The sequence below is a fragment of the Natrix helvetica genome (genome assembly GCF_964273705.1).
Source record: "Natrix helvetica genome assembly, chromosome: 2".
Taxonomy (NCBI): domain Eukaryota; kingdom Metazoa; phylum Chordata; class Lepidosauria; order Squamata; family Natricidae; genus Natrix; species Natrix helvetica.
The window spans coordinates 18936773-18961263 of record NC_138552.1 but is presented as its reverse complement, the minus strand read 5'-3'; the positions used below and the strand labels follow the sequence as shown (position 1 = coordinate 18961263).

Genomic DNA, 24491 nt, shown 5'->3' with positions numbered 1-24491 from the left:
TACTTTGCTTTGAGGCAGGTGTATTCAACCTTGGTCATTTTAAGACTTGTGGACTTCAACTCCCAGAATTCTACAGCCAGCTATGATGGCTAGAGAATTCTGGGGGTTGAAGTTCACAAGTCTTAAAAGTTCCTAAGGTTGGACATACCTGCTCTAAAGGGTGCTTGCTCAGAGCAAGTTATTGTGGTAAGATAACATGGTGGCCAGGCTGGGTCTTTGGCAGTGCCTTGAAACTGTCTGCAGTCAGTAATCGGCTGGATAAAGAATAACAACTTGAAAGTGGATCTAGACAAGATATAGGCAGAGTGGGTTCCTCCCGTTTTGAACTGGTTTGGCCGAATAGGTAGTAACTTGGCCAGACACGTGACTGTACCGGTTCTATCCTCGGCGGCGCCATCTTGATTTTCTGTTCTGCACATGCGCAGAACAATCTTCATTGAAAAAATGTATTTTCCCCTTTTTAAATGTGCGCATGCGCAGACCTTTTCAAGTGCAAATGTGCATGCACGTACACATTTTGGGGGGCAAACGAACCGGTAGTAATGCCAGCAGGAACCCACCCCTGGATATTGGTACTTATTATTATGAACATAAAGGAGGTATGTCTGCCTCTTCTGAATCTGGGATAATGTTTTCCCAGATATGCCATTTGGGCCATGCTTTGGGACCTGAATCTCTGTCTTTCTCTCCTTCCAAGATTATGACTAATGCCAGTAGTGCATTTCATCAACTTTGGTTGATGTTGTGGCCCCACAGCAGCCGGCGGAGCTGTTGGTGGAATCTGACAGCGATGAACACTATGGGACTGCCCTGGAGGCTGAGGAAAACTCTGGGGGATGTTCGGAGTCAGAGCAGGGACTAGAGAGGCCTGTTGGCCACCAGATGGTGTCTGAGTCAGGGAGCAGTGAGGAAGAACAGAGAGAGGCTGTCCCTGACGTACGTATGTGTAGGGCTGAGAGGAGGAGGGAACAACTTTGGGAAAAGGCTCACAGAAGGAAATAGGAACAGGTGGCTACTGATTGGCCCCTCCCAGAGAGCTTATAGGTGGGGCGACAGGAGGGGAATTTTGCAGGAAACAACAGTTTACTAATCCAGGCGTAGAGAAAGATTGGGAGAATTTCGTGAGTTCAAGCCTTGTTTTCATAGAGATAATTTTCAGGGCTCCTAGCCAAGGGGTTGCTTATCTCCCTCCTTAGTTGTGGCAGACAGCTAAGTCTGCGTCAGTATATATTAGAGGCTTGGGACAGAACAGGTTAATATGACAACTGTACGTCTTCCTGGAAAATAAATATTTTAAAATTAAACTGTTGTAATGATCTCCAGGGTCTGTGGTAACACATGCTTCTGGGGGGGAAATGTCAGCTGCTAGACAACATGATTTTGGGAAGAACATAAGCTGACCATATTTTGTCCGTGCTTAAAGCCCTGCCAATTCATTTCTCTGCAAAATACAAAGAGGTCATTATCTTTAAAGCTCTCTGTGACTTAAAGGTTATTTGAGGAAAACTGCTTTCGGTATGAAAATCCATGCCCAGTTCAGGAGATTTGCCCACAGTGGCAGCACTTTTGTTGGAAATTTGCTGCTCCAACTCTTTAGCACTCTCCACTGGATAGAGATACAGCTTTTTTGGCTTGTTTTTAAAGCCTCAAAGTACAACTTTTCAAATACTGTATTTTTCAGAGTTTGAGACGCACCAAGACTTTGAAGAGGTAAATTTTTTAAAAAAGTTTTTGCACTCTGCAGACCTGTTAGGGATGCAACCCTAGTCTTGGCTTGGCAATGTATATAAGCCATGATTGTAACAAATGTATCTGTTACTTTAAATGCTAGAGAGATGTAATTGGTTGCTGTTACCTCAAGCAGCCATAAAAGGGAGCCAGAATGACTGTTAGCTCTCTGTTTGTTAGATGCTGATCGATATATTGTGAGGTACTGTGTTTTGCTACTGTTAGCTGCTTTGTGTGTAAAACTGATTATTAGATAACTGACTGACTGAACCGTGTATGACTTGGACTGTTTGATGGACTCTGAATACCTCTATATTTCCACATAGTAAACTACTATATTTTATACTATTCGGTGTCCCTGTATGCTGGTTTGTGTGTGTTCTTCCATACCACTCTCATTACGCTTCTCTGCACACTCGCTCTCCTAACGGGGAACTTACTTACTTAACAAGACCTCCCAAACCCTCTGCCTGCCTCACTTTTTGTGAAAAATGGGGGATGCAGAGAGTTTGAGAGGCCTGCAAAGTGCTCCTGGGGGCTGGTGTGTGTGTGTGCAAAAAATGAAAACGGCTCCGTTTTTTTGCCAAAAAGGGCATGCATAGCCTTTAGGAGGCTTGTTCCTGGGGACTGAGGGGGTGGGCAAAAACGAGCAAAAAATGGCCTCTTTTTCACTCATTTTTGCCCTCCCCAGCCCCCAGGAGCACTTTGCAGGCCTCCCAAACTCTGCACGTCCGTTTTGTTGAAGCGGGTGAGGTTTCGGGAGGCCAAAAATGCTGTATTCAGTTTATAAGATGCACCTAGATTTTCACCCTCTTTTTTGGGGGGGGGGAAGGTGCGTCTTATACTTGATCTTGAGCATCTTGAGCCTCATGCAGATGTTCTAGTCATTTCTTTCCCTTTAAAGCTACCCAAACAGCCCTTTTAAAGGAGTTTAAAAATGGTTCCTCTCTGCAGGGGTGGTATTCACTTACCTTCCCTACAGGTCAGGCATGAAATCCTCTTACCTTCACTACTGGTTTGGAACCAGGAGCGTGCTCTGCATGTGCAGAGCATCTGTGATGACGTCTGGGCTGGTGGGCAGAGTCTCCCACTGCTGCCACTACCAGTTTGCCCAAACCGGGGTGAACCAGCAGCATACCACCTCTGCTACAGGTTCGCAAATGTGAGCATGCTCTGGTCAGCCTTCCGTGCATGCGCTTTTGCTAAAAAAGGGGGCCTAAATGGGACGGCATAGAGCCGGGGCGGGTTGGTGGCCTCCCCACCTCACGATTTCCACTACCAGTTCAGGTGAACCATTCTGAATCGGCAGAATATCACCTCTGCCTCTCTGTCTGGACCCGGACAGCAAAAGAGTTCCCATGGACCCCCTATTTCTGTGTGGCATCACACCCGTTGCGCTGTGCTTTTGCAAACAAAAGCCTCTTAGGGATCTTTGAAGCCACAGAGGTTACCTTCTTGCCCCTGTTTCCTACACAGTGCTCTTCCAGCTGTGGAGGGGGTTTCAAGACCCGCGATGCACATTGCATGGATGTGCGAGAGAAGAGAAGCCTGAGGCCGTTCCACTGCCAGGCTGTGCAAAGCCAGCCAGTACTGAACATGAGCTGTAACATGGATCCATGCTTCAGGTGGCACACAGAGTCCTGGAATGAGGTACAATGCGTCATTCTGATTAATTAACTAATTAATCCCTTGCATATCGTCCTGGTGGAGCCTGAATGTTCTTAAACTGTACAGAACTGAGAGCAGCCTTCCCCACTGTCAGCCCAACAAGGTAGCAGTAGCAATAGCACTTAGACTTATATACCGCTTCGCAGTGCTTTACAGCCCTCTCTAAGCGGTTCACAGAGTCAGCCTATTTCCCCCAACAATCTGGCTCCTCATTTTACCCACCTGGGAGGCTGAGTCAACCCTGAGCTTGGTGAGATTTGAACTGCCAGATTGCAGGCAGTCGACAGTCTAAGTGCTATTGCTATTGCTACCTCTGCGGCAGGTTCATTTTGTCGTGTGTCCTTTTGTTGGTCTCACGGGCTAAAGAGGGTCAGGAAGGAGGAGGGGAGCAATGCCTTCAAGCAGGGCAATGCAGTAGGAATCTTGACATTCTAGCTAGGGTCCTGGAGTCCTCCCCTAGTCTTTCATTTCAGCTACTCTGTTGGGATAGCGGCAAGACCAAGAGCACCTTGGTTTTAGGAAGGGAGGGAAGGAAGTCACAGGAGCAGGAAGGATATAGGACAGGGATGGCGAACCTATGGCACGCATGCCCAAAGTGGCACACGGAGCCATGTCGCTTGGCACGTGCGGTGATGCCCATTCCTTTTCTGGGTTTCTGGCATGCAAGCGCCCACGATGATCAGCTGGCCTTCATGCATGCTGCAGTGCCAGAAACGGGAAGAGCTGGTCTTCCGTTGTCCAGCTTGAGCATGCACGTCAGGCAGCTGATCATTACACGTGCATGCATGTCAGTAATCGGAAGACTAGCTGGCCGGCACGCATGTGCACGCCACGAACCAGGAGTTGATTTTCTGGTGCGCGCATGCTCCCTGGGCAGCTTCCCTTCCAGGCTGCCAGACTAGCGCGCACGATGCCGAAAAGGTTCACCATCACTGTTATAGGAGTTCCTGCTAATAACTGCCTGGTCCAGAGCTGCAGGATTTTGCAGGGTTTCCTCTGGAGCAGGGGTCTCCAACCTTGGCAACTTTACGACTTGTGGACTTCAACTCCCAGAAATCCTCAGCCAGCACATGCTCTGGAGTGCTCTACTGAACCAATAGTTAGCTTGCAAAGTTTTGCCAAAACCCCATGGCATTTTGAGAACGCAGGGCATGGTGCTAATTCCCAATCAATGCAGCCTTTGTGCTTGGAATGTGTGCTTTGTCATTCAAAATGTCTTCCAGTGCTCAGCTTCATGCGGAGGGGGTACTCAGAAAAGGCCCGTGCGGTGCATCGGGGTGGACGACCATGCAACCAAGGAGGAGGATTGGTGCGAGCAGGAGACCAAGCCTCCAGATTCTCAGAAATGCAACCTACAAAAATGTGTGAAAAATATTGGTGAGTATATTCCGGCGAAGCTCTCTCTAAGAAAACTATCCTGGATTCAAAATTGCAGGCAGTTCTATATTACAAGCCAGTCCATCGGAGACCTTCTGGCATTGTTCATTACAAAGAGCAAATACTTTCATTAGTTGATAGATTTTTGGATTAATCTCTGACTTTAAGGATGGGAAGGAATCTCAAGAAAAGGTTATTGGAAGATGTATTTTTAATATATTTGCATGAATTTGCACATCTAAACACTGGCTGTGTCCATAGAACTTGCTATGGAAATAAGCAATTGTCTGAGTTCATGTTATACATTAGATCATAAATTAGCCAAATGGGATCGGTTTTCATAACACACTGATCACTCCCCTCAACTTTAGCCCATTGAAATTAACCAAATTGATATATCATGGTATATTCACTAGTTCTGACGTACCATATTTTTTGGAGTATAAGACGCACCTTTTTTCCTCAAAAAAGAGACTGAAAATCTGAGTGCGTCTTAAACGTCGAATACAGCATTCTTTGCCTCCCGAAGCCCAGCTCCCTTCACCAAAATGGCCATGCATAGAAATGAGCAAAAAATGGGCTGTTCCCTCCCCCCCCCCAGCTCCCAGCAGCACTCTATAAGCCTCCATAAGGCTATGCAAGCAATTTGTTTGACAAAATACGGGCCCGTTTTCATGAAAAATGAGCAGGTTTTTTGTTTGTTTTTGCCCCCCTCCCCAGGAACACTCTGCAAGCCCCCCCCCCCCAAGGCTATTCATGCCTTTAAAAAAACGGGCCTGTTTTCGCGAAAAATGGGCCATTTTTGGGAGGTTTGCAGAGTGCAAAAACTTTTTTTTCCTTTTGGAAAGCTCTTTAACTGATTGATGAGAATTACATTGATCAAGTGCTGTGCCAGCAGAAATAAAGTCTTAGGTGCTGCAGATTATCAGCGATTTCCTTCTCCAGCACATGGATAAATACACCTGGAAACATCTATCTACCTACCTACTGTATTTCACTCTCTCTCCCTCCCTCCCTCGCTCCCTCTACCTACCAACCTACCTACTGTCTCTCTCTCCCTACCTATCTACTGTATTTCTCTCTCTGTCTCTATCTCTATTTCTCTCTATCCCTCTACCTACCTATCTACACACTCTCTCTCCCCCTACCTACCTACTGTATTTCTCTCTCTCTCTCTCTATTTCTCTCTCTCTATCCCTTTATCTACCTACCTACCTAACTCTCTCTCTCCCTACCTTCCTACTGTATTTTTTTCTCTCTCTCTCCCTCTAAAACTACCAACATAACTACTCTCTCTCTCTCCCTACCTATCTACTGTATTTCTCTCTCTGTCTCTATCTGTTTCTATTTCTCTCTCTCCCCCTACCTACCTACTGTATTTCTCTCTCTTTCTCTCCCTCTCTATCCCTCTATGTACCTATCTACTTTTTTAAAAAGTTTGCCTCTTCAAAACCTTGGTGTCTTTTATACTCCGGTGCGTCTTATACTCCAAAAAATACAGTATTTGAGACACAATATCAGTAGACCTGTTATCATGAAGTAGATGCTCCACAACAAATTTAGCATAAAATGAGCAATTGTAAATGTATTATGCACTCACTTGGGCTGAATAGGTGCATCACACACTTCCTAGAATTACACATTCTGAAGGAGGACGATATTGTATTGTACACACTGATTAATCCAGGAGGAAGCATCAGATTTCTACAAAGAAAAATTTCATTAGACGTGTGTGTGTGTGTGTGTGTGTGTGTATCTTTCCCAAACAGCCTGAGAGCACTAAGGGACACAGTGGTTCAGTTGCTAAGACGCTGAGCTTATCGATCAGAAAGGTCAGCAGTTAGGTGGTTCGAATCTCTAGTGCTGAGTAATGGAGTAAGCTCCCGTTACTTGTCCCAGCTTCTGCCAACGTAGCAGTTCGAAAGCATATAAAAATGCAAGTAGAAAAATAGGGACCACCTTTGGTAGGAAGGTAAAGCGCTCCATGCACCTTCGGTGTTTAGTCATGCCAGCCACATGACCACGGAGACATCTTCAGACAGCACTGACGCTTTGAAAAGGAAATGAGCACTGCCCTCTAGAGTCGGGAACGACTAGCACATATGTGCAAGGGGAACCTTTACCTTTATCAGTAGGCCTGTTATCATGAAGTAGATGCTCCACAACAAATTTAGCATAAAATCAGCATTTGTAAATGTATTTTGCACTCATTTAGGCTGAATAGGTGCATCACAAACTTCCTAGAATTACACATTCTGAAGGAGGAGGATATTCTAATGCACACACTGATTAATCCAGGAGGAAGCATCAGATTTCTACAAAGAAAAATTTCATTAGACAGATGTAAGAGTGTGTGTGTGTGTGTGTCTTTCCCAAACAGCCTCAGAGCACTCAGAGTACAGCTTTTATTGTCATTGTACAAAATAAATGCAAAGAAATTGGTTAGCTATTTTCAGCAGCTCTATTGCAGTTAGAGCTGGAGGATTGCTATAGCCCACCAACCCTAAGGTCTCCAGATGAAACCAGCCTGCAATCTTGGCTAAGCCTTCCAGAGCTGAATAGCAGAGGTGGCCTGTCCCTCAGCAGGTGGAGAAGGTGGTGGGGGCAATTCGTAACTGAAAGCAAAGAGCAGCCTCGAAACCAGACCAAGCCAGCTGAGACACACACACACACACACACACCAGCTTGCAAAAGAAAAAGCTCCCAGCCAGCAGCACTAGAGCAGTGGTGGAAAAGAACGTAGTTGGCAGTCTCACCACAGAAGCTATCAACCATGTGTCCTTCGGGTGAATTGTAAATCTTTGGACTCAGAGCCAATCTGCTACAGTGGATCTAATACAATACAATACAATAGCAGAATTGGAAGGGACCTTGGAGGTCTTCTAGTCCAACCCCCTGCCTAGGCAGGAAACCCTATACTGTTTCAGACAAATGGCTATCCAACATCTTCTTAAAGACTTCCAGTGTTGGGGCATTCACAACTTCTGGAGGCAAGCTGTTCCACTGATTAATTGTTCTAACTGTCAGGAAATTTCTCCTCAGTTGTAAGTTGCTTCTCTCCTTGATTAGTTTCCGCCCTGTTTATTATTATAATAAAACGGGTCATAAGTTCAAGGCAAAAACGAATCAAGAGTAAAGACATCTAATGAAATACATGCTATACAATAAATTGCAAAAAAAAAGAGACATCACTTTTCATTTTTTTCACAACCCCTCTCAGCTTGTCATCCTCCAAATCAGAATTCCAATTTTCCCACATCCATCTGGCCTGAGATATTTTGTTCTTTGCGTTGAACAAGATTGCCTCACATATCTTATCATTCCATCTTCAGAAGCTGGTTGGACTAAGAAATGATTTTTTCCCCAACACTAAGCATTGTGAACTACAAATAGTCCTCGACTTATCACCACAATCAAGCCCAAAATGTATGTTGCTAAGCGAGACAGTTCAGTGAATTTTGACCCATATTATGACTTTTCTGGCCACTTCAGTTGTTAAATTAGTAACATGGTTGTTAAGTGAACTTGGCTTCTCCATTGACTTTGCTCATTAGAAGGTCGCAAAAGGTGATCCCATGTCCCTGGAACAAGTGGGGCACTGCAATTGCCAAGCATCTAAATTTTGATCACATGGCCATGTGGATATTGCAACGGTCATAAGTATGAAAATGGACATAAATCCCTTTTTTCAGTGACGTTGTAGTTTCAAACGGTCGCCAAACAAACTGTTGTAAGTCGAGGACTATCTTTATTGTCACAGATTCAGGATTGGTACAGACTCCAGAGTGGTTGTATAGACATTAATTCCAGCTAAAAAAGACTTTTATTGCAAACATTTATCACAAAAGATTACCTGTCATTTTTTATTTAGAACCGTTTAATTTATCCCAGGCCTCCTATTTCTGCCTTAATCTTCTATTTTGCTTATGCATCTCTCTTCTTCTGTCCTTCCTCTAACCTTTTCTAAGTTCTAACTATCTGACTCTTGATCTTGATTTCCTATTTATCGCCTACTGGTGCCTTTCATTTTCTCTCTGATATTTTGCCTTATCTTAACTCAGTTGCATGAAAGACCAGTAACTTCTCTTTGTACTCATACACGTTTAACAGGCTCATCCTGCAGCAAGGACAGACTCTCCGTGAACTTCTGCGAGAGGGTGCGAGATATTGGCAGATGCTCTGCGCCTTCAGTGAGGATTCAATGCTGTCAAACGTGCAAAAGATCTTTGGCTGCCAGCACAATGGAGCGTGATAATTAACCAAATCTGAATCGTTACCCAAATAAAAACTGAACTTGCTAAGATGGACTTTGGGAATAAAGAAAAGTCTTCTACAACTTCCAGCATGCTCTATGGACCTATTATTTAAACCTTCCCAGAGGCAAGGCAGCCTTTTCAAACATTGGACTCATTATTTTTGTATGTTCTGTATATTATCCTTTTTTCTTTTCTATACCTGTTGGCAGTTCCTTTAATTTCATTTTCCTTCTCTGGGTCACTCCTGGCTCGATCGTTCTGGCCCAGTTTAAATAAGGTTTCCTTGCTTTAATGAATCAGTTTTTATGTGGGTTCCGCAAGAAAGCTCTCTTGAAAATAGAAAAAGATTTTGATATATCCAGGTATGGGTCTTATTCTACATTAAAATGGGCGTCTAGGTCAGGGGTCAGCAATCTGCGGCTCTGGAGCCGCATGTGGCTCTTTCATCCCTCTGCTGCGGCTCCCTGTCGCTAAAAATATGTCATACCCGCCAATGTGCACACAATTTATTGAGCTTTTTGACCCTCAGTAGGCCAAGCATGAATAAATCCAAGAAAAGAAAAGTTTCAGGAGAAAGCAGAACCTTTAATTCAAATACATATGCTTGTTTTGGGGGCACTCAGGAAATAGTCCGGCACAGGAAGGGTTTTGTGGCTCCCGCTGTTTTCTTTTCTGTGGGAAACGGGTCCGAATGGCTCTTTGAGTGTTTAAGGTTGCCGACCCCTGGTGTAGTTCAGAGGCTCATTAATGTACAAGTTATCATTGTCATCCACTGACTTAAACATCCCCTTTTCAAAAATGACCATTTTTGAAGCTACAGTTGTAGAACCTGAGGCTCTCCAGATATTTTTTGAATTCAGCCAGCTTGGCTTACACCAGGGGTGTCAAACTCGATTTCATTGAGGGCTGCATCAGGATTGTGGTTGACCTGGGGGAGGCGTGGCCAGAGTGGGCATGGCCAGCTCAACATCACTTGTGTTGGAGGGTGAGTGACACTGCTTTTGACACTGCCAATGCAAATGGGTTCCCGACTTTCGTTTTCAGCTGCAACGGCCACTGCCAGCGAAAACAGAGCTTGGGAAGGCTGTCTCTTTCACTGGCAGAGGCACTGTGGGCTGGTCCTTCGCTATTTCCAGAGCAGCCTCGTGAGCCAGATCTAAGTACCCCACAGACTGGATCCGTGGCCCCAGACCTTGAGTTTGAGACCCCTGGCTTATACTAAAAAAAAATTGATGGGAGGTTTTTCAGACAACACTTTCCCTTCCTAGGATTGCAATTTTCTTCTGAAATTCTATCTGTGAAGAATTGTAAAAAGTTGCCGTGTTTGTGTATAGCAGATTTATACCTCTGACTGAATTAATCAATTTTGTTTTTCAATACGGTGCTATTATACCATGGTGCTAAAACCTACACGGCATCGAAAACATTCTTTTTACGGCTGGGTTCAAAGAAGATACTAAGCCAATGCCAAGTAAATAATATCGGTTGCAATGGATGAATTCAACCATCACCATTTATAATCCTGGAGTTCTGATCTTAGCATGTCAACCTAGCGAATTGTGGAATAGTGGGGGAAAAAATGGTTAAATAAATCATAGCTTAAGGTAGTTGGTGAAACCAGTGTTGCAAACATGTGTCCATTTATTGTATAAATGAACGGATGATGTAATCTTGAAATGATGCTTTTATCAGGGTGTTGCTATGCAATGCTGGCTGTATTGCTTTTTCAGAAATATTACTTGATATATTTTGCTAAAAAGGCTTTAATTTGTACACTACAGAAAGCCATGCAGCCCCTTATAATGCTTCAAGAGTCTGCTTCTTTGATGCTGCCAAGGGTTTAATTGGATTTCTACATGAAAGGCTGTGTGGTGAATGGCGTTGGTTCGATGCACATGAACAAATGCTTTAAAGGTCAACAGGTAAAGTCTTTCTCTTCGCAGAAAATGAGCGGCATCTAGCCAGCCAAAGATGAGAGCCACGGGCTCGCCTTCATCAGAGACACTTGGTGGCCAAAGCTATCAAACATAGAGGCCTAAAGATGCCCTTGAAAATGGTCACGATCAATTTCATAGCATTACAGAGTTGGAAGGAATCATATTCCAATTCAAATCTCTGCGATATTGAAACTAACTGTCCGCCGGTTTTTTCTTAAAATAGCCAGATAGATTGTTCCACCGTTGTACATTTTCATTATACAGGTAGTCCTTGACTTAACAGCAGTTTGTTTAGTGACCATTCAAATTTATAACGGCGTTGAAAAATATAGCTTATGAGCGTTTTTCACAGTTATGACCATTGAAGCATCCCCAGGGTCACGTAATCAAAATCCAGATGCTTGGAAAAGGTTCATATTGATGATGTTTGATGTGTCATCAATGAGGTTGTGGGATCACCTTTTGCAACCTTCTGACAAGCAAAGTCAGTGGACAAACCAGATTCACTTAACAACTGGGTTACTAAGTTATCATCTGCAGTGATTCACTTAATAACTGTGGCAAGAAAGGTGGTAAAATGGGGATAAATGTACAACAAATTTCACTTAACAACAGAGATTTGGGGCTCAATTGTCATAAGTCAAAGACTGCATGTATTTAAATTAAATCTAGGGAGTTGCAGGGTAATACTTGTTGTTGTTTGTCGTAGTTTCTGTAAGCATAGAAAAAAAATTATCATCTTTCCTATAGCTGAACCTGAACACAGCTATTACGGCTCCCCTTATTTATTTATTTTCAAATTAGGGCATCCAACGTTCCTTTGTTGTTGTTGTTAGTTGCAAAGTCATGTCCGACCCATCGCAATCCCATGGATAACGTTCCTCCAGGCCTTCCTGTCCTCTACCATCCTCTGGAGTCCATTTAAGCTCACACCAACTGCTTCGGTGACTCCATCCAGCCATCTCATTCTCTGTTGTCCCCTTCTTTTGACCTCCATCGTTCCCAGCATTAGGCTCTTCTCCAGTGAGTCCTTCCTTCTCATTAGGTAGCCAAAATATTTGAATTTCGTCTTCAGGATCTGGCCTTCTAAAGAGCAGTCAAGGTTGATCTTCTCTAGGACTGACCTGTTTGATCACCTTGCAGTCCAAGGGATTCGCAGGAGTCTTCTCCAGCACCATAGTCCAAAGGCCTTCATTCTTTGGTGCTCAGCCTTTCTTATGGTCCAACTTTCACAGCCATACATTGCAACTGAGAAAACCATCGCCTTGACTAGACGCATTTTTGTTGGCAGGATGATGTCTCTGCTTTTTAGTATGCTCTCTAGATTTGCTTTAGTTCCTTTAGCCCTGTATTTTTCAAACTTGGCAACCTTAATGTGTGGACTTCAATTCTCAGAATCCCCCAACTAGCCATGTTGGCTGAGGAATTCTGGGGATTGAAATCCACACATCTTAAAATTGCCAAGGTTAAGAACCATTGTTTTAGCCTGTCCTTAGAGGCCGTGTTCTTAAGTCCCATTGCAATCCTCCGAACTTTCCCTACCTTCTTTCTGGAAAAGGAGCGTTCAGAATCAACACAGAATTCCAGGTGAGTAGAGGGGACTAATGATGTCCCACATTTTTGATACAAAGCATCTTCCAATTCTGCCAAGAAATGTATTTGCCCTTCTACCAGTCTCTTACTACTGAGTCATGTTCAGCTTGTGGTCAAGCATTCAAAACAATTCATCTATCACTGATTCTGGAAGAAAACACCAAGTAAGATGTGTTGGATTGGACTGGTATCTGATTTCCCACATTCTTCATTGAGATACCTGTATAAGATCCTCAGCCATCAACAGCCTAATCAAGGAATCACCAAGACCTCTCCCACTAACAGTGATAGTGTAAACGATTGGTATATAATAATGAGCGTAAACCTCATTCCCATCTAGCACTGATGGTTTTGCCTAGTTGGGTAATAAAAGGTCTGCAAGAAAACAACCGAGCTCAGCACCAAGGACCCCACAGTCCAACCCCCTACAAATGTTCTGTTGTATCAAAACCCACAAGAGGGTCACAGGAAAACATGCATGTATAAAATCTAAATTGCTAATAGACCTAACACTGAAAATACTAGTCACACAAAACACACAACTCAGAAATACACACACCAAAACCTAAGTGGACAAACATAAATATAGTAACTCAACAGACCATGGCTGGAATCAATACCTCCTCTTTCCTTTTTTTTTTTTTTGCGCTCTTCTTGCTTCTCCCCAATTTTGTCCCAATTTTGGGGGAGAGGGATATAGCCACTAGGAGGGGGAAAAACCAATTTGATGATGCATAATAAATAAATCCCTCGGACTGCAAGGCGATCAAACTGGTCAGTACTACAGGAGATAAACCCTGACTGCTCTTTAGAAGGCCAGATCCTGAAGAGGAAACTCAAACACTTTGGCCCCCTAATGAGAAGGAAGGACTCACAGGAGAAGAGCCTAATGCTAGGAAAGATTGAGGTCAAAAGAAGAAAGGGACGACAGAGAATGAGGTGGCTGGATGGAGTCACCGAAGCAGTCGGTGTGAGCTTAAATGGACTCCAGAGGATGGTAGAGGACAGGAAGGCCTGGAGGAATGTTGTCCATGGGGTCATGATGGGTCAGACACGACTTCGCAACTAACAACAACAACAAGTCAACCATGGTTTTTACTACACAAGCCTTATATCACTTCAACCATAACTGGATGGTGCTATCAAGATACTCCAGTCACCAGTTTCCAGATATATTTTTTTCTGCAGGTCCACTTTTTCGCCTTATTTGCAGGCATTGCCCTGCCATCTGTTGGCCAGAAAGAACAGCGAAACCTGGAAGACAATCCAAGTAGATTCATACTAGTGATTGATTTCAAGGTGTAGTTAAATAAGCAGCATTTATTCATAGGCTGTGTTTTCAGTCCTGCTAAAAATATGTCAGTATCCAAAAGTCTCCCATGATAATACAGTGGAAATGGCCTTTTAGAAGTATATTGATTTTCTTGAATCGGGAAAGAATGTCAAGTGATCTGGCTTTGCCTCATTTTCTACCAATAAAACTACAAAAATATTCCCTATGGAGTTCTTTCTTTCCAGAAGAAAACAAAAGAGTTTCGATTATAAGAGAACCATTATAATCGGCTTCTTAGAATCTCAGTGCTGCTTCTGCCCAGGTAAATTGCATTAAAAGAAATGCAATTGAAAAATGGCTAAGATGTCTACCAGAAAATCCTATATATAAAAGCAGTGACAGTTCAATTTACAGCCGAAAGTATAGAAAATGGGTTCACAAATTGAATTGTGTTTACTGCTTTTGGGGATGGGGGGACTTGCATTAAATACATAATAAGGAAACACGGGTTTTTTTTGTAAATAGATGACCCTGTTGTAGCTATTCAAGCAAAGTTTTAATATATGTAATTGTCATTTGCTACTTAGAATGCGGTTTCCCCAGCTCATAAAATAGAATGGCATTTTTCTTCTGCTTAATTTATGAAGTGCTTACATTTGCAAAGGTTTACATAGGGCAGGGGTGTCCAAACTTGGCAACTTTAAGACTTGTGGACTTCAACTCCCAGAATTCCCTAGCCAGCACTGGCTGGGGAATTCTGGGAGTTGAAGTCCACAAGTCTCGCTGGCTGGGGAATTCTGGGAGTTGAAGTCCACAAGTCTTAAAGTTGCCAAGTTTGGACACCCCTGACATAGGGGGAAGATACAGTGTATTACAAGTATTTTATATGTTCATGCTGGAACATTAATTGTGATGTGTACATTATTTCCTATCTATGTCCAAGGGAAATGTGGTCTCTATTTTTTACCTGTTATCTAGCTAGGTTAAGACCCCTTCCCTCTTTTTCTATCTTCCAGCCTTTTTCTTCGAAACTTTAAAGATACAAGCAAGTCAGGGATCATTCTTATAATTTTCATCCTAATACAGACTATTTTTCCCTTTCTTGGACACAGAAATAGCAATAGCACTTAAGACTTATATACTACTTTGTTGCAGAAATGAGACCAAACCAGCTCTTTGTCGAAGGGAAAGCGATAGCTCAAGCAGAACCTGAACCCCGAAGGGCAGTTTGTTACAGATTTTTATACTTTATCAAGCAGGATATTGATCATTCTCCTAAATACACATTCTTCCCGTGTCACGTATGCCTTGTACACATTAACCCTAGTGACAGGATATTTTGATTGCCTTATGAGGATAGAATAGTACCAATTTCCTAGCTAGACCTAGTCAGATAAGGTATTTAATCCCCTGTGGAATGGATAAGGCTCATGGCATTCTTATTCGGTTTAACTTTACATTTTATGTTAACCCTTTACTTTAACTTCACAGAGCTTTACAGCTCTCTCTAAGCGGTTTTACAGTCAGCCTATTGCCCCCAACAATCTGGGTCCTCATTTTACCCACCTCGGAAGGACGGAAGGCTGAGTCAACCTCGAGAAACTATTTTCTACATATTTGTAAGAAGATTCAGTGAAATTTCTTGTCTTCTGACGGCATGGAGAAAGCTGAAGGGAGAGTTATGAGTCACTATGAAATCACCAAATGATACATCATGCCTGAATAAGCAGTGTTATCTGGGGGTGGTGCTCTTGGCTCTCTTAAACGTTTGTTCCAGATTTCAGCATTAACATTTTACTCGGGTAGTCACAGACCATTGGCAACTGGATTACATAACGTGCATAAGATCCGGGAATAAAACACACATGCGTGCATGCAAACTAACTGGATTCCGTACGGAAAGAGAAAAAAAATCTCTCGTATCAAAATAGTTTTTAAAGAGAGTTTCCTAGAGGGACTGGCTGAGTACTTTCCATCATAATCCGAAAATTGATAATGGGGAAATGATCATCCTCCACTCTTTTCTTTTTAACGACTCCATAATCTCTTGTGGGGTGGAGTCTGGGCAACTGAATGGAGCTTAGTGTTTACTGGCTGGATGCCCTTCCTGTTGCCAATGTGGAGCTTTGTTCAGCAGATACATTTCTCATTGTGGCCAGAGAAAGAAATATCTGCCTCTCCCTAGGATTGAACTCACAGCCTTCTGATTGTGAGGCGACAGCGCCACCTCTAGACCACTGCACCACTCTAATGGAGAAATGATGTGTTTAAATTAGGGGGTGATTTGTTTCAGCAGAACCAGGATTGCTTATGAGTGCTGGATGTTCAGAGACAACCCTTCAATGTTTTCTTTTAAATAATTTCTGGGGGGAAAATATTTATTTATTGTAGGACAGCGGCCCCACTACTACTGCTGAGCCATGTTGGCATTCGAGCGTGCAAAAGTGTTGGGTGAGCTTGATGTGTGAGCACGTGAAATTGCATGTGACAGCACTGTGTGCAATAGTGGTAGGTTTCAAAAATTTTTAGAACCTCTTCTGTAGGTGTGGCCTGCTTTGTGGGAGTGGCTTGTTGGCCATGTGACCAAGTGGGAGCGGCTTGGCAGTCATGTGACTGGGTGGACGTAGCCAACTTGTAAAATGTGGTGAAACTCACTTAACAACGCTCTCACTTAGCAAGCAAAATGTTGGCTCAAAAACTCTGGCATTTGAAGCACATTTAAAGCTGTCAAGTTACAAGACCCTTGCACCCCTAATCCTTTAGAAAAAAAACCCCCAGGGGTGTTCAAACCTGACAGCTTTAAGACTTGTGGACTTCAACTCCCAGAATTCCTCCTCCAGTCATGTTGGCTCAGGAACTCTGGCATTTGAAGTGTGCAAGTCTTAAAGCTGTCAAGTTACAAGACCCTTGCACCCCTAACCCTTTAGAACCCCCCCCCCCCGGGATGTTCAAACTTGACAGCTTTAAAACTTTAAGGTTAGGACTCTTAGAGGTGGGCAGGGCGATTGGTGAGCCAGCCAATCAGTGAGCGGTGGGCGGAGCAAGCATGGTGCAGACGGGCAGTGAGGGAGCTGGAACTGGTTCTAAACGGCACTGTAGATTTGTGGAACCTCTTCTATAGAAGATGTTAGAACTGGCAGGAACTCACCCCTGGTGTGCATGCACACGAAGCCATCTCCCCCCCCCCCTTCCAGCCATCACCTCTGTCAGTCTGCCAAGCTAGAAAGGTTGGAGATTGCTGTTGTAATGAAAAACGGGACATCACATTCTCCTAGATCAGTGGCCCCCAATTTTTTGAGCACCAGGGACCAGTTCTGTGGAGCAGTTGCTCTGCGGTCTGAAGTGTGTGGGGTTTCACGTGCTTCCCGCATCCCACAGATTGTGCTTTGCTTGTTTCCACGGCCCAGTTTCTGGCATGTGTGGCCCTTTGCTGATCCAGAGTCCTAGCTCAGAATTTGGAACTTGTTGACATCTCACTTGGGTTCAACAAGTCTGTCTTTCTCCTGAGCTTTCATTGTTCAGATTTAAGGTAGGGCTTTGTACCCAAAGGGAAAAAATTGAGGCCCGTCACCAGTTGGTCAGTAGCAGGAAAGCTAAAGATGTTTAGAATAGCATCTGAAGTGCCTTATCTTATTTGAAAAATAAGAAATGTACTGCTTTCATTTTCCCCCAAATGGCGTTATAACTATTATCTTTCCCAGCTCATGTCATGATCTTTCCTAAACTGAACACCTATAAATAGGGCTGCGTCTCATACTCTGTGTTGTAGAACATCAGATAGATGCAGGAGAAAGAGTTAATGATTGCTGTGTAAGAGGAGACGTCATTTATTCAACTATAAGCAGGATGCGATCCTATTTTAAATCCCAGAAATGTATGTCATCTAACCATTGACAACGGAACTGACCTGACGCAGGAAAATATTAGGACAGTTTGATGTTCTGCATTAGATGATATTGTAGATCAGTGTTTGTCAAACTTAGGGACTTTAAAATGTGTGGATTTCAACTCCCAGAATTTCCCAGCCTCCTTAAAGATGTCAGGTTTGGCAAACTCTGTTGTAAATGAAACAGAAGAAGAATGAACAGGAATTGCAAACCACCAAAGAATACACGGGCACAATCTCTTTGTTGAAAATCAGAAGGTATTTTAAACAAATTTATTCTGTGAAGAAAAACACCGAAGAGGTTTGATCTGAATCCCTGATTAGCCTTTTCTCTGGATCTTAGATACATCATTTCAGAAGCGTTTATCCAGTTGCTAATCAAAATAATCTCCCTCATCATATCCCTATTTGAATTCTGAACCGATAAATGTGTTTTTGACTTATTTCAAAGATAGGATAGTGCAAAACTTTTATCCCTCAAAACGAACATAGGAGAGAACCAGAAAGCTAGCTCTAACTGGAGGTAAAGGAGGAAAGGATTTGGTTAAAATTCTTCTTCAGCATTTTTGCTGTGGCCGTGCTTCAGCTGCAGCAGCCTTTCTACTGTTTCGGGCACAGTACGTTCACCATGAATCTTGTTGTCTCTCGTACGGATATTCACAGTCCCACAGGCCTTCTCTTTCTCACCAACAACTAAAAGGCAGATAGAGAGGAAGAAAGTGAAGAAAAACAAGTTAAATCAGAAAAGGAGATGCAACGCATTACTATAAAATACTGAAGAGTGATTTATTTTATTTATTTATTTCTTAGATTTTTAGACCGCCCCCTCTCCCAAAAAGGGACTCGGGGCGGTGATGGCGCCTTCATTATTATGGGCAGAAAATGATCATTGTCACGACTATCATAATGGTATGGAAAAATTACAGGGTTTCCATCTATACCAGGGGTGTCAAGCTGGATTTCATTGAGGGCCGTGCCAGGGTTGTGTTTTACCTCAGAGGTGTGTGTGTTTGGGCGTGGCCAGCTTGACATCACTCATATTGAGGGGACCTGTGGTGGCCTGAGGGCTCTGCTAGTGAAAATAGGCTCCAGAGCTCAGTTTTCGGCCACAACGGCCTCCTGAAGCCCTCTGACAGTGAAAACAAAGCTCGGGGGGAGGGGGAAGCCACACACATACCCCCCCTAGGTCCGTTTTTGCTATCAGACGGCTTCAGGAGGCCATCGTGGCCTAAAATGGCGCGTGGGAGGGCTGCGCGTGGCCTCCCGAGCTCCTTTTTCGTTGACATCCTTCACTGTTTCCAGGGCATCCCCGCTGGCAGACCCTACCTCATTTCTGAAGGGGTGTGTGGGTGTGGGTGTATGTAATAATCGTGTTTGATGATGTCTATGTATTTTGGTATGAAAACAGCATGACATTTTGTTAGTTCTTTCTTTAAAAATTTTTTTTTTAAAAATTGACATTTTCCAAACATTAAAATCGCAATTACACTTTTACAGCTTTCTGTTATTGGTATTTCTTTTTTCTGATTTTGAGTTTTCCATTTTCCATTATATTATTTTATACATATTCTTGTTAACTTTCCCATTTTTACAATATACATCTATATGCAATGTTTCCATCTCTATTGCTTTTTAAATACACTATATTGCCCAAAGTATTCGCTCACAACTGAGTCTGATTATGTGGATGGGTGAGCGAATACTTTGGGCAATATAGTGTATATGCCATCTCTTTTCATTGTATTTGCTATGTGTTCCTTATGCATTGATTTTTACATCTCTTTTCAAGCCTTTAGTTCTTTCATTAGAACGGTGTTTCTCAACCGTGGCAACCTTAAGACAGGTGAACTCCAACTCAACAAATAAGTTAACTTTTACGGAGTTTATTTAATACATACATATTCATTTTTAATGTTTTTTTAACTGTATATTTTATTTTATTTTAGCTTTAAAATTATTGTTTGCAGTTCACCCTGCTTGTGTTGGTCTACGACAATAATACAGACTTGATTGATGTAACTTGACAGGTGGATTCTGGGAGTTGAAGTCCACCTGCCTTAAAATCGCCAGTTGAGAAACACTGGAATGGGGCGGAAGAGCAGAGTTCTCAGCATTTTCTGTCAATTTGAGTGTCAGGCCTGCAGTTATATTCCTTTTTAGGATCTTTGGCCTGCCATACTCTCTATTATTTCATTATGCTGTTTCATTAGTATAGTAATAGGGAGGGGGAATAGAAAGGAGTAGAATTGTGGAATGTGTTGTTGTCATTCCTTTCTAGAAGCCCAAGGTCATCTTTTGTCTCCGCACCTCTGCACCTGACTGGAACCAGCTGGGTAGAGATGCCAGCGTGGCCGAAGAAGATTGGACCATGTGATGGATTTATGGGTGTGGGGATAAGATTATGAACTTTCAACTAGGTGTAGTCCCAGGAAGCTTTTAGATTTGGGATTCCACAGATGTGCCAACATGTCTGTCTTATTAAATTGCAATGTTAAGGATAGCTCTGCCTTGGACTCTGATTTAATTCTGCATGATATTTGGAATGCTGACAGGTGCATTGCTACAAATGAAGACCTAGTGCAATCTAATAGCTCTACAGGCCTGGAAGCTCAGATTCGTTCCAAAAGTGGCACTCATTAAAAGGAGAACTCATGCATTTTAATAACGGTCCTTTCCTTGCATGTCTGAATGCTGCTGGCAAAAAAAGCAACTTCGTACGTTAACAAGCAGGCAAACTGCTAATTAGCTTCTGAATGATGCTTTAAAGTGGATATTGCTCAAATGGAGCTAGACACACAAACACACATACTGCACAGAGACACTTTTACCTAAAATAAAATTGTACTGGGCAAGCTGAGCGTTTCTGATCTTCTTATTCAGAGTGCAACCAGGGTCCACGTCAACATCTGCCATTAAACCAGCATCATGGAACTGTTCCTTCACCTTTGGGAGAACCAAATCAGCAATGTTTTAGATTGTGCATGAAACAAGACATCTGGAGGGAAAGGCATTTGGGGGCTTTGCAATTCTCCAGATCAAAATCATGTTGCTCCACCAACATGACATTGGAATAGTCACAGAGTCTGTAATCAAATTATCATTGAGAAGTTAAGCCCTACAGTATCTATACAGGAAGTATTCGGATAACATGTTTTTCAAAGATATTCAATAGAGGCAGACAAGAAAACAAATTGTGACTGATCTAGATACATTACTCAAGAAAATAGCAATAAGGTTTTGTCACTGGAAACATTATATGCATGCACAAACACACATATGACTGTACAGTCATAAACAAAACAGTTTCTCCCCAATCATAAGATAGAAACAACAAGGGATAGTCATAAGGAATAGATAATAGGAAAGACAAGAAGGATTATAGTAATAAGGCCCTGCTACATGGTTTGATACGGTGGAACAACTAATTCTCAAAGCACTGTCTTATGCCCTAGGACCATGATGGCAAACCTATGGCAGGTGTGCCCGAAGTGGCATGCCGAGCCATCTCTCTGGGCACGCGAGCCATGGCCCGTTGCTCTTCCAGGTTCTGGCGCACCAGCCAGCTGGTCTTCCCATGTGCATCACACTGGGCAGCTGCTCTTCCGGTTTCTGGCACACATGTGCACCAGTGGTGGGTTTCAATTTATTGTACTACCAGTTTGCTCATGTGCACTTGTGTGCGACTCTTCTGCACAGAATTGTCTGGGTGGGTGGGCGGAGCCTCCTGCCACCACCACTACCGGTTCGCCCGATCTGGGGTGAACCAGCAGAAACCCACCTCTGATGCATGCAAGAAGACCAGCTGGCTTGTGCGCATGCGGGCTTCTGGTTTCCTTACACACGTTTGCCAACACTGCCCTAGGGTATCTGTTCTGACCCCCACTCCACGCCTGTGAATAACCCAGAACACAGGCTTGGCTGTTTGCCACTGTTTAATTACTGAGATAACGAATCCTTTGGCTGAGGGCCCAGACAACTCGCATTCAAATGAAGCAACACAGATAGTCCAAACGAACAGACACGGCTAGAATACACAGATAGATTTTCTTCATTACTAATTCGAACGGTTGTTTCCTGCAAATGTCCCCTCCCAACGCCTCACCTATAATCTCTCTTGGGAGGCGCCAATCCACAACCACCTGTGCTTAATCATCTTTTATGAGTCTGCCTACGGAGTTGCTGCTTCCGTTTCTCAGCCCTTCTCAATCTAGCATCAGGGACAAACTGCCTTTGATCCTTCCCACTGCTCCATGCCTCAGGCGCCTCCTGGTGGCTAACCAGCCTCTCCAGTCCCTGCTCTGAGTCTGAACCCTGCACAGGGTCCTCCACATCATCCAGGGCAGACTCATATGGTTCCTCACTATCCGAGTCCATCAGCAGCTCAAGCGGATCCTGCTGGGCCACAACAGGTATCAAACCATGTAGTAGGGCTGTATTACTATAATCCTTCTTGTCTTTCCTATTATCTATTCCTTATGACTATCCCTTGTTGTTTCTATCTTATGATTTATGTAGATTGATTTTATTTAGTATCTTATGACTATCACTGAGTGTTGTATCTTCTGATTTATGATGATCGTATTATGATCATGATTTATCATTTGTTGCTTGTATGTATACTGAGAGATTATGCACCAGAGACAAGAAAGACAAATTATGACAGACATAATAATTCCATTATTATGCACCAAGGACAAATTCCTTGTGTGTCCAATCGTACTTGGCCAATAAAGAACTATTCTATTCTATTCTATTCTATTCTATTCTATTCTATTCTATTCCATCTAAAACCACAAGCAGAACAGCCTTTAATCACACTTAAATAGACAAATCTCCCCAGATATTCCTCTCTATTGGACAGCTAGCAACCCACTTCTCAGATCCCCAGATGTTCACTTTCAAAATAGATTTGTAAATAAGGAGTTAAAACATTGGTCAAAGTGTGAGCTACATACAAAGAGTTCCTTTGCAATTCGAGTGGTTTGCACCTGTTCTTGTGTGGGCTTCGTTTACATGGCCTAAAAGGACTTCTGGATTTAAGTCTCTGACAACATAGAATCCATCTATGTTGCTCTCAAAAAGCGAGGCTTCTTTTGCCAAGGAATTTGCCATTCTCTTTTTGGATATGTTCACATCTGTAGGCGTTCCTAAGTTGATTTTGCATAAAGGACAAAATAAAAGTTAAAACTTACCTTTTGTGCATATTCATCACACGTTGGTCCAACTGGTATTACCATCACTTGTTGAGGAGATAACCAGAGTGGCCTTGGGCAAAAGAGAAGCAACAGAAGTCACTGCTATATGCTTAAAGACAACAGCAATTCCTGCTAACTTTGGGAGGATCTAGCAACAATGACCTTCTGCACTGCTATTAATTGTAAGTATTTCTTAGGATGTGTACACAGAATGGGCTTCAAAACTGTGCATTTCTTACAGTATCAGAAAAAAAAAGGATTATTCGTCATAGTTCAGAATAGGTCAGATCCTGATTCCATACCGTAGTTCTACCAACTAATTGAGATTGAACAAATTTTCTGGTTCAAAATGTAACATGGCTTCTTACATGGCTTTAATAAGATGTTGTAAGTTACTTTTTTTCAGCACTGTTGTAACTTTGAATGGGTGGAAACGGGAAAGATGCCTCCTGCAGCACCCTGCTGGCCACGCGTGCCCCCCCGTGCCCCATTTTCACCAGCAAAGTAGGGCAGGAGACCGTCCAAGCCAAAAACGGGGTGAAGGGAGCACGTGAGGCCCAACAAGCCCCATTTTCGCCGGCAGTGTGCTGTAGGAGGCCGTACAGGCCAAAAACAGGGCGCGGGCCAGTCCTTAGCTATTTCCAGGCCCACCCCCCGTGAGCCAGATCTAAGCACCTCGCGGGCCTTGAGCTTGACACCCCTGATTTATTGCAATGTCTAAACTCAGCCCCCTTATTTAGGGTTGATGTTGTGGGGAAAATAGCAAGTAGGGATATTATATACACCACCTTGAAATGTATGGAGTATGATATGATAGCACTTATAACTTGACAGTTATGATTTCATATTTTGATGTACGGGTAGTCCTAGACTTATGACTACAATGAAACCCAAAACTTCTGTTGATAAGCAAGACAGCTGTGCCCCATTTTATGCCCCTTTTGGCCACAGTTGTTAAGTGAATCACTGCAGTTGTTAAATACATTATGCAGTCATTAAGTGAATCTGGGTTTCCCTTATTGATTTTGCTTGTCGGAAGCCAGTTGCAAAGGTTACACATGATGATCACATGACCCAATGCAACTGTCATAAATACATCCACTTATCAATCACCCAAATTTTGATCACTTGCCCATCAGAATGTTGAAATGACAAGTATGAAAACCGGTCATGAGTCCCATTTTTTTCAGTGCTGTTGTAACTTTGAACACTCACTTAATGAATGGTTGTAAGTTGGAGGACTATCTGTATAAAATAACAATACAATACCATTTGCCCCCGTAGTTTTCAGTCAGGATAGCAATCATCCTCTCCACCGATCCCAAAATGGCACGATGTATAATCACCGGTCTCGTTTTGTCATTACCATCATGGCTAGAAGATAAATTCAGTATACCATATATTTCAGAGTATAAGACGCTCCAAAGTATAAGACGCACCTAGCTTTTGCGGAGGAAAACAAGGAGGAAAAAATCTGCTTCTGCCTCCCAGCAATTTGCCTCCTTGCAACAAACAGCAAACAGCACAGACAATATACACTGTTTGTACGGTTACGTTTCAGACTATACCTGTACTGAA

The 24491-nt window shown here is 43.0% G+C and overlaps 2 protein-coding genes across 2 annotated transcripts in view; one reads left to right on the top strand and one right to left on the bottom strand.

Moving 5' to 3' along the window:
* The window catches only part of ADAMTS12 (ADAM metallopeptidase with thrombospondin type 1 motif 12), a 207559-nt gene extending 198041 nt beyond the window's left edge, over nucleotides 1–9518 (top strand). Inside the window, exons 21-23 of the mRNA XM_081942601.1 lie at nucleotides 3205–3378; nucleotides 4620–4773; nucleotides 8884–9518. Of these exons, the coding sequence (XP_081798727.1) occupies nucleotides 3205–3378; nucleotides 4620–4773; nucleotides 8884–9032 (477 nt within the window). The 3' untranslated portion in view covers nucleotides 9033–9518. The remainder of the gene's footprint in view (nucleotides 1–3204; nucleotides 3379–4619; nucleotides 4774–8883) is intronic.
* An 8440-nt stretch (nucleotides 9519–17958) lies between these two features.
* The window catches only part of TARS1 (threonyl-tRNA synthetase 1), a 32937-nt gene continuing 26404 nt past the window's right edge, over nucleotides 17959–24491 (bottom strand). The window contains exons 16-19 of the mRNA XM_081942231.1: nucleotides 24183–24287; nucleotides 22911–22983; nucleotides 20547–20661; nucleotides 17959–18411 (exon numbers count right to left, since the gene is read on the bottom strand). Coding sequence (XP_081798357.1) covers nucleotides 18263–18411; nucleotides 20547–20661; nucleotides 22911–22983; nucleotides 24183–24287 — 442 coding nt within the window. The 3' untranslated portion in view covers nucleotides 17959–18262. The remainder of the gene's footprint in view (nucleotides 18412–20546; nucleotides 20662–22910; nucleotides 22984–24182; nucleotides 24288–24491) is intronic.